This window comes from Callithrix jacchus, chromosome 5 (genome assembly GCF_049354715.1).
Source record: "Callithrix jacchus isolate 240 chromosome 5, calJac240_pri, whole genome shotgun sequence".
Taxonomy (NCBI): Eukaryota; Metazoa; Chordata; class Mammalia; order Primates; family Cebidae; genus Callithrix; species Callithrix jacchus.
Genome location: NC_133506.1, coordinates 8,940,503 through 8,958,461, shown reverse-complemented (window position 1 = coordinate 8,958,461; position 17,959 = coordinate 8,940,503). Strand labels below are relative to the sequence as shown.

Sequence of the window (17,959 nt, the reverse complement as noted above, 5' to 3'; positions counted from 1 at the left end):
TATAAATATTTGGGTAAATTTAATAGACTATTTTTCTCTTGATCCTTTTAAATATGTTAACAGTTGAAAGCAACAATTGTTGATGGGTTTTAATGTATGTTGATGTAGTACATAAGACAAGTACAATATAAAGAAGGAGGCATGAAGGAACCTATATGGTGTGAGATTTTTACACTCTTCTTGAAGTGCTAAAATATCAATTCTAAGTAGAGCATGAAAAGTTAAGTATGTATTTCATAATCCCTAGAATAGCTATTTTTTAAATCTGTAAAAAGAATTTTTTAAAAAAAAGCAAAAGCAAACCACAATAGGCCAGGGCAGTGGCTCATGCCTGTAATTGCAGCACTTTGGGAGGTAGAGGTGGGTGGATCACTTGAGGCCAGGAGTTTAAGACCAGCCTGGCCAACAGGCCTCTATTAAAAATACAAAACCTAGTCTCTATTAAAAATACAAAAATTAGCTGAGCATGGTGGTATATACCTGTAATCCCAGCTATTCAGGAGGCTGAGGCACAAGAATTGCTTGAACCCTGGAGGCAGAGGTTGCAATGAGTTGAGATTGCACCTCTGCATCCAGTCTGGGCAACAGAGTGAAACTCTGTTTCAGAAAAAAAAAGAAGAAGAAATCAAAATGGAATTCAAAAAAATTCCAAATATTCCAAAAGAAGGCAAGAAAAAGGAAAACAGAGGCATAAAAAAATAAAGGGAACAGTTAAAAAAAAATCCAAAATCCTAAATAAATAAATCCTAAATAAATAAAATCTTAAATCCAAAAATGTCAATAATTAAGTAAACGTAAGTGATCTAAACAAGTGATCTAAACACATCAATTAAAATAGAGGTTATAGAATGGATAAAAAATGACTTTATTTGATGCAGTCTATAAGAAATTCACTTTAAATATAATGAATGATACACGTAGGCTAAAAGTAAAAGATGATAAAAGATATACCATTCAAATACTAATAAAAGGAAATCTGGAATAACTACATTAATATTAGAAAAAGTAGACTACAGAGCAAAAAAATTACCAGGAGTAAAGAGAATTATTACAAAATAATAAAAGCATCACTTCACCAAGAAGGTATAAAAATTATAAATGTATATGCACCTAATAAAAAAGCTTCAAAATATATAAAGCAAAAACTGACAGAACAAAAAGGAGAAATAAACAGATCCACAATTATAGCTAGAGACACAAACACTGTTTCTCAGTAATCGATAGAACTAATAGACAAAATAAACAAGGATGTAGAAGAACTAAACAATACTATGAACTAACTAGGTCCAACTGACATTTATAGAACACTCTGTCTAACAAATGCAGAACAGAATTGATCCTTGAACAACACAGCTTTGAACTGTGTGTGTCCACTTTCATGTGGATTTTCTTCTGACTCTGAGACAACACTAACCCCTCCTCTTTCTCCTCCTCAGCCTGCTCAATGTGAAGACCATGAAGATGAAGACCTTTATGTTGATCCACTTCACTTAACGAATAGAAAATACATTTTCTTCCTTGTGATTTTCCTAATAATATTTTCTTTTCTCTAGCTTACTTTATTGTAAGAATATAGTATATAATACATATAACATATAGCATATGCTAACTGACTACATTATAGGTAAGACTTCTGGTCAACAGTATTGTTAAATTTTTAGGGAGTAAAATGTATACAAAAACTTTCAACTTAGTAAAGGGTCATAAAATAAATCTTAACAAATTTAAAAGAATTCACCGAATGTGGATGATGGGTTGATGTGTGCAGTAAACCACCATGGCACATGTATACCTATGTAACAAACCTGCATGTTCTGCACATGTGCCTCCAGAACTTAAAATATAATGAAAAAAGGTTAAAATCATTTAAAGTATGTTGTCTCACCATAATGGAATTAAACTTGAAATCAATTACTGGAAATATCCATTAGAAACTGACCATTGTATACTTCTAAATAATTTGCAGGTCAAAGAGGAAATCTAAGGGAAATTAGGAAATATTTTTAACTGATCAAAAGTGAAGATACAACATATAAGTATCTGTGTGATTCAGCTAAAGCAATGCCTAGAGGGAAATATATAGCTTTATGTGTTTATATTAAAAAAGAGGGACGATCTCAAATAAATGAACTAAGCCTCCACCTTAATAAAACTAGAAATATAGAGCAAATAAGCTCAAAGCAAACCAAAGGAAAATAATAAAAAATGTAAAAGCAGAGACAAATGAAGTGAAACAGAAAGCAGAAAAACAAAAGAGAAAATCAATGAAACCCAAATGTGATTCTTTTAAAAGATCTAGAAAATTAATAAGCCTCTGGCATAAGTGAAAAGAAAAGAGAAAATGTATTAACAATGTCTGAAATGAAAGAGGGGTTATGGCTGGGCGTGGTGGCTCATGCCTGTAATCCCAGGACTTTGGGAGGCAAAGGCAAGCAGATCAAGAGGTCAAGAGAGCAAGACCATCCTGGCCAACATGGTGAAACTCCATCTCTACTAAAAATACAAAAATTAGCTGGGCATGGCAGGTACATGTAGTCCCAACTACTCAGGAGGCTGAGGCAGGAGGATTACTTGAACCTAGCAGGTGGAGGTTGCAGTGAGCTGAGGTCACAGCCATGGCACTCCAGCCTGGAGACAGGGCAAGAGTTTGTCTCAAAAAGAAAAAAAAAAGAGGGTTATTACTATGGACCCCACAGACACTAAAAGGATAATAAGGGAATACCTCTGAACAACTCTACACACATAAACTCACCAATGTAGATGAAATAGACCAATTACTTAAAGAACTACCCAAACTCACTCAAAATGAAATATATAACTAAATAGTCCTACAACTATTTAAGAAATTGAATTCATAGTTAAAAAACCTTACAAAATATAAATCTCCATATCCATATTGTTTATGGGTGAATTCTATCAACTATTTAAAGAATAAATAACACAAATATACACAACCTATCCTAGAAAAGTAGAATAGAAGGAAACACTTTCTAAGTTACTTTATGAGGCCAGTATCACCCTGATACTAAAACCAGAAAAAGACAGTAAAAGAAAAATACATACCAATATCAGATGCAAAAACCCTAAACAAACTATTAGCAAATCCAAATGAAAGGATATTCAACATCATTAGTCATTAGGAAAATGCAAATCAAAACCATGAGTTACCACTTCACACTCACTAGGATGGCTATAATTAACTAAAGGGACAATAACAAGTATTCTCAAGGATATTAAGACATTAGAACTCTGATACATTGCTGGCAGAAATGTACAATAGTGCAGCTACTTTGGAAAACAGTTTGACAGCTCCTCGAAAAGTTGAAAATGAAGTTATCATGTGACCTGGCAATTACACTCCTAGATAGCCAAGAAAAATAAAAACATATATACACAAAACTTATGTACTAATGTTGATAGCAACATTATTCACAGGAGTTAAAAAGTAGAAACAATTCACATGTCCATCAACCAATGAGTGGATAAACAAAATATGGTATATCCACACAATGGAATATTATTTGGCCATAAAAAGGAATAAAGTACAGATACATTTTACAACATGAATGAAACTTAAAACCTTTATGCTAGGTGAAAAGAATCAGATACAAAAGGCAAAACCTTACCAGAAGTGGTGGCTCACACCTGTAATCCCAACACTTTGGGAGGCCGAGGAAGGGAGATCATTTGAGGTCAGGAGTTCAAGTCTAGCATGACCAACATGGTGAAACCCCATCTCTACTAAAAATACAAAATGCAAAAATACTAGCTAGGTATGGTGGCACGAGCCTGTAATCCCAGTTACTCTGGAGGCTGAGGCAGGAAAATTGCTTGAAGCTGGGAGGTCAAGGCTGCAGTGAGCCAAGACTGTGCCACTGCATTCCAACCTGGCTGATAGAGGGAGACTGTGTCTCAGGAAAAAAAAAAAAAAAAAAAAAAAAAGGCAAAACATGGTTTAATTCCATTTATGTAAAACAAAATACTTGGAACTAATTTGTGGATTTAGCAAGGTCATGGGATACAAGGTTAATATAAAAAAGTTAATTGTATTAATGACAAAATTATAGAGACAGAGAACAGTTTAGTGGTTTTCAGGAGCTAGGGAGGACAGTAAGGAGGGAGATGGCTGTAGCTAGCAAAGGGTAGCAAAGTGCTCCTTGTTATGGAACTGTACTGTTTCTTGACTATGGTGGTGGCCACACAAACCTACACGTGATAAATTTACATAGAATTAATACATACACAAAATGAGTGCATGTAAAACTGGTGATATCTGAATAAGCTGGGTGGATTGTGTCAATGCCAATTTCCTAGTTGTGTATTATACCAAAGTTATGCAAGATGTTACCATTGAGGTAAACTGGTATATGGGATATTTGTATTATTTCTCACAACTGCATGTGGATCTACAATTATCTCAAAATAACAAGTAAACAAAAAATCAACTGGAACTCTCTTACATGGTTAGTGGGAATGTAAAATAGTACATCCACTCTGGAAAATAATTTCATAATTTCTTATAAAGTTAAACATATACTTGCCATATGACCCAGCAATCCCATTCCTAGATATTTACCATAGACAAATAAAAACATCTCCACACAAAAATGTATGTAAATGTATGCAGCTCTATTATTGTCAAAACTGGAAACAACTTAAACATATTTCAGTGGGTAAATGGATAAATAAACTTTGCTATATCTAGGCAACAGAATATTACTCAGCAATAAAAAGGAATAACCCATTGACACATGCAACCGCTTGGATGAATCTCAAAGACATTTATGAGTGAAAAAGGCCAGTATTAAAAGGTACATACTATATGATTCCATTTGTATGACATTTTCAAAAAGACAAAAGTGTAGTCATGGAGAAGAGTGGTTGCCAGATGTTATACAGGGGAAGGGTGTTTACACAAAGGGATAACACAGGAAATTTTTTTAGAGTGATGCTACTGCTGGAATTCTGATTGTGGAGATGGTTACAGGAGTCTAAACATACGTTAAAATTCATAGAGCTGTGCACCAAAATTAAGAAGTCAATTTTTCTGTATGTTAATTTAAAAAATAAAAGACAATTTTAAAAGACAATTTTGACATTTAAAGTGTATAGTTAAATAAATTTAGAGAAGCTATTTAGAATTTGTTGTTTGCAGCATAATTCCAGATACAACAGCATTTAAAAGAGTACCATAGGTTTTATTTCACAGTGTACTATGGAGCTCACAAAGCATAATATGAAAATTTCCTAACTCGAACTTCAATTAAGAAAAAAGAAAAACAACAGTTTTAATGTCAAAAATGCTCAGTAAACACCAAGTAAAAGAACATTTATTTTGGTGATCTTTACTCAGACTAGCTGCAAACAACATGCTGAACAAGTATCTGCTAATTTTTTAAAAAATAGAAGCAGATTTAGTTTTGCTGACACATTAATGGTGATCATAATAATCATTAAATAGTAAATAAAAAGGTTAAATAACCTATAAATAGACTAAAAGCTATTCAAGTAATTTAAAGCAAAGATGAGCTTTGTAACTCTTCAATTAAGATAGTAGATTAAAAACTATGGCATTAGGCCAAATCAAGGATGATATGCATTACAATCAAAGAAATTATCTGTGTAGAAATAAGGACGTTTTCAACATTAACCCCACAAAATTCAAGCAAATATACCAACTTAAAATGGTCTTTTAAGAAACATCTTTGAATGTTTGTCAAAAGCATATAGTATTTTTTAAATGCATCCTAAATGTATCCTAAATGCAATATTCAAATCAGGGAAATGATAAATGCTATATATTCAAATCAGCTAAGTTAAAAAAATTTCTTAGCTATAATTAAGTATTTCTGAGCCAGGTATGATGGCATGTGCCTGTAGTCCCAGCTATTCAGGAGGCTGAGGCAAGAGAATCACTTGAGCCCAGAGTTCAAGTCCAGCCTGGGGAATATAGTGAGACCTCTGTCCTTAAAAAAAAAAAAAAAAAAAAAAAAGAATTTAAAATATTTCTTTGTAAGTATGTAGGTTTCCAATTCTAGCTATGATTATTCTGAATTACAGAGAGGAAATAGGTCAGCCTATCTATAAAATGGATCAGACCTTCAGCTGCTTCCAGATGGCTTCTGCATTAATAAATAAATTGAACAATCTACACAGAAACTCAGTGATGACATAAATCTGTATGTCTGGATTTCCTTCACATTTTATAAAACATTGGTCCCATCGTAGCTATAATATCTGCATAGGGAGCACTCTGGCTCAGCTCGATAGCCTGTTGTTTTTTTAGGACAAGAAAGCTATAAAATTTGGCAGCTGCTTGTTTTCGGTCACTATTTCTACAGAGCTTCATCAGACTAAAGGACTGCATTCCCATCTTGTTAGATTCCTGGGAAAACAATTAGAAAAGAAAAGGGAAACAAGATTATTAGAAGTAAAGCTGGCTACAAATGCATAATGAACAACAAAATATTGACATTTTTGATAAGACATTTTTGATTGACATTTTGACTATAAAATCCTTAAATGGAAAAAGCGAAATGACTCCTTAGTAAACATAAACACAACACAAGTCACTGTACACGAGCTTAGTTCATAAAGAACATGCATGCAAAAGAATTCCAAAGTGTTATAAAAATTTATAAGGTGTTATGTAAATGTTAGGTCTTTTTAAAAACTGATGTTAACATAAATGGCTCCTGTGGAAAGGGCAATTAGTTTAAATTTGCAGAGACAAAAAAAAGTCCACGGGACTTTGGGAGGCTTCAAATACAATAAAAATAATAAGCCTATCAGTCTTCTCCTACTTAAATGTACTAGTGTTGGTGTTGATTATAAGCAACTCTAGCTTCTGTGGCAGGGGATTATAACTATGTTAAAAAACTCCCAATTTCTCTGCACAAGTTAAAAAGATGTTGGATTCACTATATGGCATCTGTGTACCTATTGGAAATAACTGAGGTACAATCAAGCATTTAATTACAGATGACAGTAGCTCTTTTCATGAAGACTAGGACTTGCAATCAGATTCCAAGAGTAGAAGTTTTTAAATTAGAAATGCTGCAGTGTGGCTAGGTGCGGTGGCTCATGCCTGTAATCTCAGCACTTTGGGAAGCTGTGTAGGGTAGATCACTTGAGGTCAGGAGTTCGAGATTAGTCTGGCAAATATGGTAAGACCCCATCTCTACTAAAAATACAAAAATTAGCTGGGCAGGGTGGTGCATGCCTGTAATGCCAGCTATCCGGGAGGCTGAGGCAGGAGAATCACTTGAACCTAGGAGGCGGAGGTTGCAGTGAGCTGAGATCACACCACTGCACTCCAGCTTGGGTGACAGAGTGTAATCTTGTCTCAAAAAAAAAAAAAAAAAAAGAAAGAAAAAGAAAATAAATACTGCAGTGAATGGCCAGTGTCCCTATGAGAATCATACTTCTTGGATAGTTGTGAAGCATATTTAGAAATACCATATACGATGGAACGTATCTCAAAGTAATAAAAGCTATTTATGACAAACCAACAGCCAATATCATACTGAATGGGCAAAAACTGGAAGCATTCCCTTTGAAATCTGACACTAGACAAGGATGCCCTCTTTCACCACTCCTATTCAATATAGTTCTGGAAGTTCTAGCCAGAGCAATCAGGCAAGAAAAATAAATAAAGGGTATTCAAATAGGAAAGGTGGAAGCCAAATTGTCTCTATTTGCAGACGACATGATAGTATACCTAGAAGACCCCATCGCCTCAGCCCAAAAACTCCTGAAACTGATAAGCAACTTCAGCAAAGTCTCAGGATATAAAATCAATGTGCAAAAATCACAAGCATTCGTCTACACCAATAACAGACTTAAAGAAAGCCAAATCAAGAACGAACTGCCATTCACAATTGCTACAAAAAGAATAAAATACCTTGGAATACAATTCACAAGGAACGTAAGGGACCTCTTCAAGGAGAACTACAAACCACTGCTCAACGAAATCAGAGAGGACACAAACAGATGGAGAAACATTCCATGTTCATGGTTAGGAAGAATTAATATCGTGAAAATGGCTATACTGCCCAAAGTAATTTACAGAATCAATGCTATCCCCATCAAGCTACCATTGACTTTCTTCACAGAACTGGAAAAAACCACCATGAACTTCATATGGAACCAAAAGAGAGCCCGCATAGCCAAGTCAATTCTAAGCAAAAAGAACACAGCAGGGGGCATCACACTACCGGATTTCAAACTATACTACAAGGCTACAGTAATCAAAACAGCATGGTACTGGTACCAAAACAGAGATATAGACCAATGGAACAAAACAGAGGCACCGGAGGCAACACAACATATCTACAATTATACAATCTTTGATAAACCTGACAAAAACAAGCAAGGGGGAAAGGATTCCCTGTTTAACAAATGGTGTTGGGAAAACTGGCTAGCCATGTGCAGAAAGCAGAAACTGGACCCCTTCCTGACACCTTACACTAAAATTAACTCCAGATGGATTAAAGACTTAAACATAAGACCTGGCACCATAAAAACCCTAGAAGGAAATCTAGGCAAAACTATCCAGGACATAGGAGTAGGCAAGGACTTTATGAACAAAACACCAAAAGCATTGGCAACAAAAGCCAAAATAGACGAATGGGACCTAATCAAACTCCACAGCTTCTGCACGGCAAAAGAAACAGTCACTAGAGTGGATCGGCAACCAACAGAATGGGAAAAAATTTTTGCAGTTTACCCATCTGACAAAGGGCTGATATCCAGAATTTACAAAGAACTCACAGATTTACAGGAAAAAAACAAACAAGCCCATTCAAAAGTGGGCAAAGGATATGAACAGACACTTTATGAAAGAAGACATATATGAGGCCAACAATCATATGAAAACATCGTCACTGGTCATCAGAGAGATGCAAATCAAAACCACATTGAGATACTATCTCACGCCAGTTAGAATGGCGATCATTAAAAATTTTGGAGACAACAGATGCTGGAGAGGATGTGGAGAAAAAGGAACACTTTTACACTGTTGGTGGGAGTGTAAATTAGTTCAATCATTGTGGAAGACAGTGTGGCAATTCCTCAAGGCCTTAGAAATAGAAATTCTATTTGACCCAGCAATCCCATTACTGGGTATATATCCAAAGGACTATAAATCGTTCTACTATAAGGACACATGTACACGAATGTTCATTGCAGCACTGTTTACAATAGCAAAGACCTGGAATCAACCCAAATGCCCATTGATAATAGACTGGATTGGAAAAATGTGGCACATATACACCATGGAATATTATGCAGCAATCAGAAATGATGAGTTTGTGTCATTTGTAGGGACATGGATGAATCTGGAGAACGTCATCCTCAGCAAACTGACACAAGAACAGAAAATGAAACACCGCATATTCTCACTCATAGGCGGGTGATAAAAAATGAGAACACATGGACACAGAAAGGGGAGTACTAAACACTGGGGTCTATTGGGGGGAAAAGGGGAGGGCAAGTGGGAGGGGGAGGTGGGGAGGGATAGCCTGGGGAGAAATGCCAAATGAAGGGGAGAAGGAAAGAAAAGCACACTGCCATGTGTGTTCCTACGCAACTGTCTTACATGCTCTGCTCATGTACCCCAAAACCTAAAATCCAATAAAAATTTAAAAAAAAAATACAAGGTTTTGCTTGTCCATAACATATGACAAATTAATAAATTAAATACTTTATCATACTTTTTCTTAACCAAAGGTGTGGCCCAGGGCCAGTAACCTTTCAAAGATGGCATATCCACCCTACATTTATTCACCACCTTGAGAGAAAAAGATGTGAATTGGACAGCTTTTTCCCCCAGAAAAGAATAAGGACAGCTTTTTCAATTTCAAGAATTATTTTGAAAAACCCTAAAGGGACAAATATGCAAGATTAAACATAAGTGTTTATTTCTGTTCCCTTCAGAAACCTTTCTGAAATGAAGGTAAAGGAAGAAAAAGTGACAAAGGAAGGAGATAAAGACAAAGAAAGTGGAAGACATAACTGACTTAGTAGAGTAGAGACAACTGAAACCTCAGTGCTGGCAGTGGTGAAGGCAGCAAAAAGCAAGCCAATTTGAGGCACCGTATCTTGGAAAAGCTCAGGAGTTGGAGACATCAGTGTGTCAAAACTGGGAAGCAGGCATGAAGCTAAAAACAGGAGAATTCCTTGAGAATTGAATCTACTTGGGAACAGTTAGACCTTCTGTCCACTCCACCACTTCACAGAATCAGAGGTCACTACTCATATAGTAGAAGGCAAGGAGTTGCCCTTCTGGAGATACCAAGAACCAAGGCTCTGGACTTAGGATAGTAGCCCTGTGGATGGTGAAGTGTCATACCAAGAATAGTGAGATTAAGGGAAATTCTACACTCTGAACAGTGAAATAACTGGCCTCTACTTTACCTCCTTTTGATTCCTGAGCCACTGGCACCCTACTTATATCTCCTAGGCAGCAGACTTAAGGATTACTCTGGAAAAGCCTACTATTCTAAGGGGGTAACAAAATCCAGTTATGTAATACAATCTGGGGAAGGTGAGGGGTGCCACCTAATTACCTGAGTGTAAAAACTATAAGTCTATAAGCCCTACTCATGCATATATAACTTCCAATCCGTTTTTGTGGTGTCTTAAATAAAAACAGATAATCCTAGGATCTACAAGACATTTGAGTAAAATCTCTAATATTAAAGAGTAAAAAGAAATGCATTCAAGAAAATCACTAAGGAAAGCTAATGCAGGGAGCAGAAGTGCAACCTCTGAAATTAAGAGAATTTTTCATTGTATTCATGAAAATGGCTAGGATAATAGTGAAACGGTGAGAGGAAGCAGATGAGGGGTTGCTTGGGAATGGGGGTACCAGTTGGAGGTATGCAAATGAGGGATTCACAAGTGGCACAAGGAAAGTTTTTCTGGTTTGAGATATGTTCACTCTCTTGACTGTGGCGAAGGTTTTTAAATCATATACATATGTCAAGACTTATCTAACACATACTTTAAATATAAATAGTTTATTTCATGTTAATTATATCTCAATAAAGCTGCTTTTAAAACATAACTGAATAATTAAATAAAAATATTAGGATACTATATAACAAAAGAATAGTTAGTAACTAAAAAAAAACTCCTGGAAAACAAAAAGGTGAGAGCAGATATACAAATTCAGTGAAGTATAGAAGACAAAGTTGAATCAATCTAGAGAGTAGAAAAACACAAATACAAGGGAAATTAATATAGAGGATAAAATATTTGTTAAAAATTAAAGGAGCAGTTCAGGTGATTCAACATCTGACTCAGAAGCCCTTCAGGAAGACAAAACAGATAAATTACAAGGAAACTGAGACCAGGAGTTTGAAACTAGCCTGAGCAACACAGCAGGACCTTGACTCTATGAAAAACTTTAAAAAACAATAATAATAATGAGAAAGTCCAAGAAATTTTTTAAAATTTTCTAAAACTCAGGAACATGAAATTCCTAAATAGAAGAGCACACTACATGACAAGCACAATAAGTGAAAGAAAAAAAAAAAACCAAACATCATGAAATTCCAGAGTGCCAGGGATAAAAATAATAATTGACAATAAAAGATCAAAAGCTTCCAGGGAGAAAATAAAGGTTACCTACAAAGGATCACCAACTAAGACAACATTTGACCTTTCAACAACCTCACAAGAATCCTAGCAATGTTACAAAGCCTTCAACATCTGAGAGAAATATATTTTAAACTTATGTCTAGAGACAATCATGTTAAAGGTGAAATAAATGCTCAGGCTTGTATGGAGAGTCTCTCTATCTCTTATGGACCCTTTAACTCAGGAAATTACAAAAGGATGTTAACCATGAAAAAATTTAAGATAAAGGAAGATCAAAGCACCAAAAAACACAGGGGTAATAATACATACAGGAAGAGATAAATTCCCATATTTATGACAAAGCAATATCCTAAGACAAAAACTATGGAACAGACCTAAAGAGCAACTGGTTTGGATCAGAACAAGAGGATGGTGAGCTCACACAGATACCTTTAAGGAAAAAAACGGAACTGGTGGATTATTTGATAAGAGATATTAAAAAATATTATAAAACCATAAAATGGTATTTTTGCCGGAGTTTGTCACAGTTTGGTCATACTGTCAGAGTTTGGAAAAATAGTTAAAATGGGTTTAGAGACACTGAACAAATGAAAAAAAAATGAGGTAATGATTAACTTGAAAAAAACCCAATGACAAAACAACCATAAAGTTGATAAGAAATATAATTATACTATGAAGCTTCAATGTAAACTAATTTTATATAGTATTTATGGCAGTAGCTGCTAGTTGTCCTTTAAGTTCCATTCTCCTCTTCTACAGTAATAGAATTATTAGCTGGGACTAAATTTACCAAATAAAGACTACATTTCCCAACTAGATATGGCAATGTGACTAAGTGCTACTCAATGAAGTGTAAAAAGTGACACAATTTCTGGGTTGTACTTTTAAAGGATATTTTGCAGCTGATTGGAGTATAGACATGGTGGATAGTTAGCCATTTTGGATCTTGAGAAAATAAAGGAAACCTGGGTCCCTGACAACTCCGTGAGCATAGCTGCCATAGCTCTTTGAACTTTTACCTGAGAGATAAATAAACTTCTATGTTTTTTAAGCCACTAATATTTTGGATCCCTGTCACAAGCAAACCTGCATCATAACTATTACAAATATAACACTGTAAACACATAACACTATGCTAAAAGTATACTAGGGTGGGAAAGATAACTAAGCTAAACCTTCATTTTCTGTCAAAAGAAGTCAGTAGTTTAAAGCTGAAATACCAAGAAAGAGCAGCAAAAGCATGTTAATTAGGAATATAGATACACATACTAAAAGAAATAGCTTAGTGTCGTTGCTTCTGGTGAGCAGGACTTAGGAATAAGGACGGATAGGACAAAAGCCTTTTGTCTTTTCAGCTTTATTGCATGGTGCTACTGAACTTTAAAAATAATATACATGCATTATTTTGATAAAAACATAAATTAAATTCTGTAATTATCTGAATTGTCACTCTTGAACTGCTATAAACTATGTTCACGTTGAGAATTAGTTGGTATCCTGCTAAAAACAAGGATGGGACACAGAATAGATACCTAAGGGTATGAGGGTAGGTAAGACATTGATTAGAATATGCAGGTACCAAAACCAAACTTCTATATTTAGCCCTGGGTATACTACTGAAAATCATTGCACTCTAGTAGCATTTGGCCTCAAAAAAAAAAATAAGGAAAATTGTTGCATTTTCATTGATATCTAGAAGCTTGAAGTCCATATTTACTTTTTTTAAAATAAAAATAGGGTTGACAAACCCTAGCATCTCACCCGTAAAAGATTTAACATATGAAGTATTCTTCGATTCCATCTCTCTGTCTCAATATTTTGTTCATTCCTCAATGACTCCTGTTTGATTGATTGATAAATAAAATATTTAATTTATGCAAATTTTACTAAATGCTTACTATTTGCCAATCATAATGTTATCTTCTACAAGAAACACAACTATTACAGTGGGTCCTGCCAAATAAAGAGTTTACAGTCTGATAATAAAGAGAATAAGGCTAACATACAAATATAAATCAGCCTTTGCACAATTACACCTATATTCTCCAGGGTGTCTTCTGATAAGAGGCTCCAAAATAGGAAATTCTGCCATCTTTTTTTTTTTCATTCTGCCATCTTTATTTGGTAATGTGTCCATGGCCTTATGGTTACTTTGAAAAGTAAAGTTATCAAAGACAACAACTTTTGCCTAGGGTTATCCTAGTTCTGTCAATCTGAATTCAGGTGACAGGAGTAAACATAAAGCTATTTTTGCTTTGTAAAGGCCTTTATCTGAACTTATCTGGTAATGGAAGCTCTAAACCCAACTGCTGTTTAGTAGTTTGTTTACAATGAGGTTACAAACCTTTCAGATTTCGAGATGCCTTGTCCAAAAGAGATAAACCCACTACCTGACTGCCTGTCATGTTATCTTTATAGATTCTTTTATTTATTTTTTTGGTATTTAAGGCTTAACCACTTTCAGAAATATCTCAATATTTAAAAATGGTAAAGTTGAAATCATTTGCAAGAATTTATTCTAATCCCTTACACACTAACACCTTATGATGTGAGAACAGAAACTGGGCAAATGAAAGGTGTTCATGAATTTGAAAAAAGAGGCCTATAAAGGGTTGGGGGAAGGGAAGTGGCACAAAGCTGGCCTACTTTATAATTTTTCCTAAGCTAATCCTGACCATTCAACCCAACAGCATCTGTGTCACTCTCGTCACATGTCCACTGTTTGTCTAGCCTTCATGTATAGGAGCCCAGACACTTGCTAAAAGTGCTTTCGATTTCATAGACTCCAAGACAATTACAGAAAGCACCAGAATATTCTGCATGACATTTTAAATCATGTGAGGCTAAAGGGACTCTTTGACTCAGCCTGGGAACTACTGAGTCCCCATTTCCACCAACTATCCCAGCTTCCTCGGCCTGCCTATGCTGTATGCTTTCCTGTATCCCAAAGAGACTGATTTGAAAATATGGTCACGTTATTCTGGAGAGTTTTGCAAATCCCTTCAGCTATAATTTGTGATTATTATTTTCTGATCTGTCCTTGGATAAACGACGACACCCACTTATTAACATTTTATTTTTAATTTTTTTAATTTTTTATTGGATTTTAGGTTTTGGGGTACATGTGCAGAACATGCAAGACAGTTGCATAGGTACACACATGGCAGTGTGTTTTGCTTCCTTTCTCCCCTTCACCCACATTTGGCATTTCTCCCCAGGCTATCCCTCCCCAGCTCCCCCCCCCCGCTGGCCCTCCCCTTTTCCCCCAATAGGCCCCAGTGTTTAGTACTCCCCTCCCTGTGTCCATGTGTTCTCATTTTGCATCACCCGCCTATGAGTGAGAATATGCGGTATTTCATTGTCTGTTCTTGTGTCAGTTTGCTGAGAATGATGTTCTCCAGATTCATCCATGTCCCTACAAACGACACAAACTCATCATTTCTGATTGCTGCATAATATTCCATGGTGTATATGTGCCACATTTTCCCAATCCAGTCTACCATCAATGGGCATTTGGGTTGATTCCAGGTCTTTGCTATTGTAAACAGTGCTGCAATGAACATTCCTGTGCATGTGTCCTTATAGTAGAACGATTTATAGTCCTTTGGATATATACCCAGTAATGGGATTGCTGGGTCAATTGGAATTTCTATTTCTAAGGCCTTGAGGAATCGCCATACTGTCTTCCACAATGGTTGAACTAATTTACACTCCCACCAACAGTGTAAAAGTGTTCCTTTTTCTCCACATCCTCTCCAGCATCTGTTGTCTCCAGATTTTTTAATGATCTCCATTCTAACTGGTGTGAGATGGTATCTCAATGTGGTTTTGATTTGCATCTCTCTGATGACCAGTGATGATGAGCATTTTTTCATATGTTTGTTGGCCTCATCTATGTCTTCTTTCGTAAAGTGTCTGTTCATATCCTTTGCCCATTTTTGAATGGGCTTGTTTGTTTTTTTCCTGTAAATCTGTTTGAGTTCTTTGTAAATTCTGGATATCAGCCCTTTGTCAGATGGGTAAACTGCAAAAATTTTTTTCCCATTCTATTGGTTGCCGATTCACTCTAGTGACTGTTTCTTTTGCTGTGCAGAAGCTGTGGAGTTTCATTAGGTCCCATTTGTCTATTTTGCCTTTTGTTGCCAATGCTTTTGGTGTTTTGTTCATGAAGTCCTTGCCTACTCCTATGTCCTGGATGGTTTTGCCTAGATTTCCTTCTAGGGTTTTTATGGTGCTGCGTCTTATGTTTAAGTCTTTAATCCATCTGGAGTTAATTTTAGTGTAAGGTGTCAGGAAAGGGTCCAGTTTCTGCTTTCTGCACATGGCTAGCCAGTTTTCCCAACACCATTTATTAAACAGGGAATCCTCCCCCATTGCTTGCTTTTGTCAGGTTTATCTAAGATTGTATGGTTGTAGATATGTTGTGTTGCGTCTGATGCCTCTGTTCTGTTCCATTGGTCTATATCTCTGTTTTGGTACCAGTACCATGCTGTTTTGATTACTGTAGCCTTGTAGTATAGTTTGAAATCCGGTAGTGTGATGCCCCCCATTGTGTTCTTTTTGCTTAGAATTGACTTGGCTATGCGGGCTCTCTTTTGGTTCCATATGAAGTTCACGGTGGTTTTTTCCAGTTCTGTGAAGAAAGTCAATGGTAGCTTGATGGGGATAGCGTTGATTCTGTAAATTACTTTGGGCAGTATAGCCATTTTCACACTATTAATTCTTCCTAACCATGAACATGGAATGTTTCTCCATCTGTTTGTGTCCTCTCTGATTTCGTTGAGCAGTGGTTTGTAGTTTTCCTTGAAGAGGTCCCTTACGTTCCTTGTGAGTTGTATTCCTAGGTATTTTATTCTTTTTGTAGCAATTGTAAATGGCAGTTCGTTCTTGATTTGGCTTTCTTTAAGTCTGTTATTGGTGTAGACGAATGCTTGTGACTTTTGCACATTGATTTTATATCTTGAGACTTTGCTGAAGTTGCTTATCAGTTTCAGGAGTTTTTTGGCTGAGGCGATGGGGTCTTCTAGGTATACTATCATGACATCTGCAAATAGAGACAATTTGGCTTCCACCTTTCCTATTTGAATACCCGTTATTTATTTTTCTTGCCTGATTGCTCGGGCTAGAACTTCCGGTACTATATTGAATAGGAGTGGTGAAAGAGGGCATCCTTGTCTAGTGCCAGATTTCAAAGCAAATGCTTCCAGTTTTTGTCCATTCAGTATGATATTGGCTGTTGGTTTGTCATAAATAGCTTTTATTACTTTGAGATACGTTCCATCAATACTGAGTTTATTGAGAATTTTTAGCATAAAGGCTTGTTGAATTTTGTCGAATGCCTTCTCTGCGTCAATTGAGATAATCATGTGGTTTTTGTTTTTGGTTCTGTTTATGTGGTGAATTACGTTTATAGACTTGTGTATGTTGAACCAGCCTTGCATCCCTGGGATGAATCCTACTTGATCATGATGGATAAGTTTTTTGATTTGCTGTTGCAATCGGCTTGCCAATATTTTATTGAAGATTTTTGCATCTATGTTCATCATGGATATTGGCCTGAAGTTTTCTTTTCTTGTTGGGTCTCTGCCGGGTTTTGATATCAGGATGATATTGGTCTCATAAAATGATTTGGGAAGGATTCCCTCTTTTTGGATTATTTGGAATAGTTTCAGAAGGAATGGTACCAGCTCCTCTTTGTGTGTCTGGTAGAATTTGGCTGTGAACCCATCTGGACCTGGGCTTTTTTTGAGTGGTAGGCTCTTAATTGCTGCCTCGACTTCTGACCTTGTTATTGGTCTATTCATAGTTTCAGCTTCCTCCTGGTTTAGGCTTGGGAGGACACAGGTGTCCAGAAATTTAACCATTTCTTCCAGGTTTACTAGTTTATGCGCATAGAGTTGTTTGTAATATCCTCTGATGATGGTTTGAATTTCTGTGGAATCTGTGGTGATTTCCCCTTTATCATTTTTTATTGCATCTATTTGGTTGTTCTCTCTTCTCTTTTTAATCAAGCTGGCTAGTGGTCTGTCTATTTTGTTGATCTTTAAAAAAAAAACAGCTCTTGGATTTATTGATTTTTGAAGGGTTTTTCATGTCTCTATTTCCTTCAGTTCAGCTCTGATCTTAGTTATTTCTTGTCTTCTGCTGGGTTTTGAGTTTTTTTGATCTGGCTCCTCTAGCTCTTTCAATTTTGACAATAGGGTGTCAATTTTGGATCTCTCCATTCTCCTCATATGGGCACTTATTGCTATATACGTTCCTCTAGAGACTGCTTTAAATGTGTTCCAGAGATTCTGGCATGTTGTGTCTTCATTCTCATTGGTTTCGAATAACTTCTTTATTTCTTCCTTCATTT

The 17,959-nt window shown here is 35.9% G+C and overlaps 1 protein-coding gene across 2 annotated transcripts in view; it reads right to left on the bottom strand.

Moving 5' to 3' along the window:
• Positions 1–4,056: 4,056 nt before the first annotated feature.
• Positions 4,057–17,959, bottom strand: part of RAD21L1 (RAD21 cohesin complex component like 1) — a 40,706-nt gene continuing 26,803 nt past the window's right edge. The window contains exons 13-14 of one of the 2 annotated variants that reach the window (XM_035298213.3): positions 13,366–13,443; positions 4,057–6,385 (exon numbers count right to left, since the gene is read on the bottom strand). In XM_035298213.3, coding sequence (XP_035154104.2) covers positions 6,197–6,385; positions 13,366–13,443 — 267 coding nt within the window. In that variant the 3' untranslated portion in view covers positions 4,057–6,196. The remainder of the gene's footprint in view (positions 6,386–13,365; positions 13,444–17,959) is intronic. The other variant, XM_017971892.4, reaches the window with a different exon arrangement.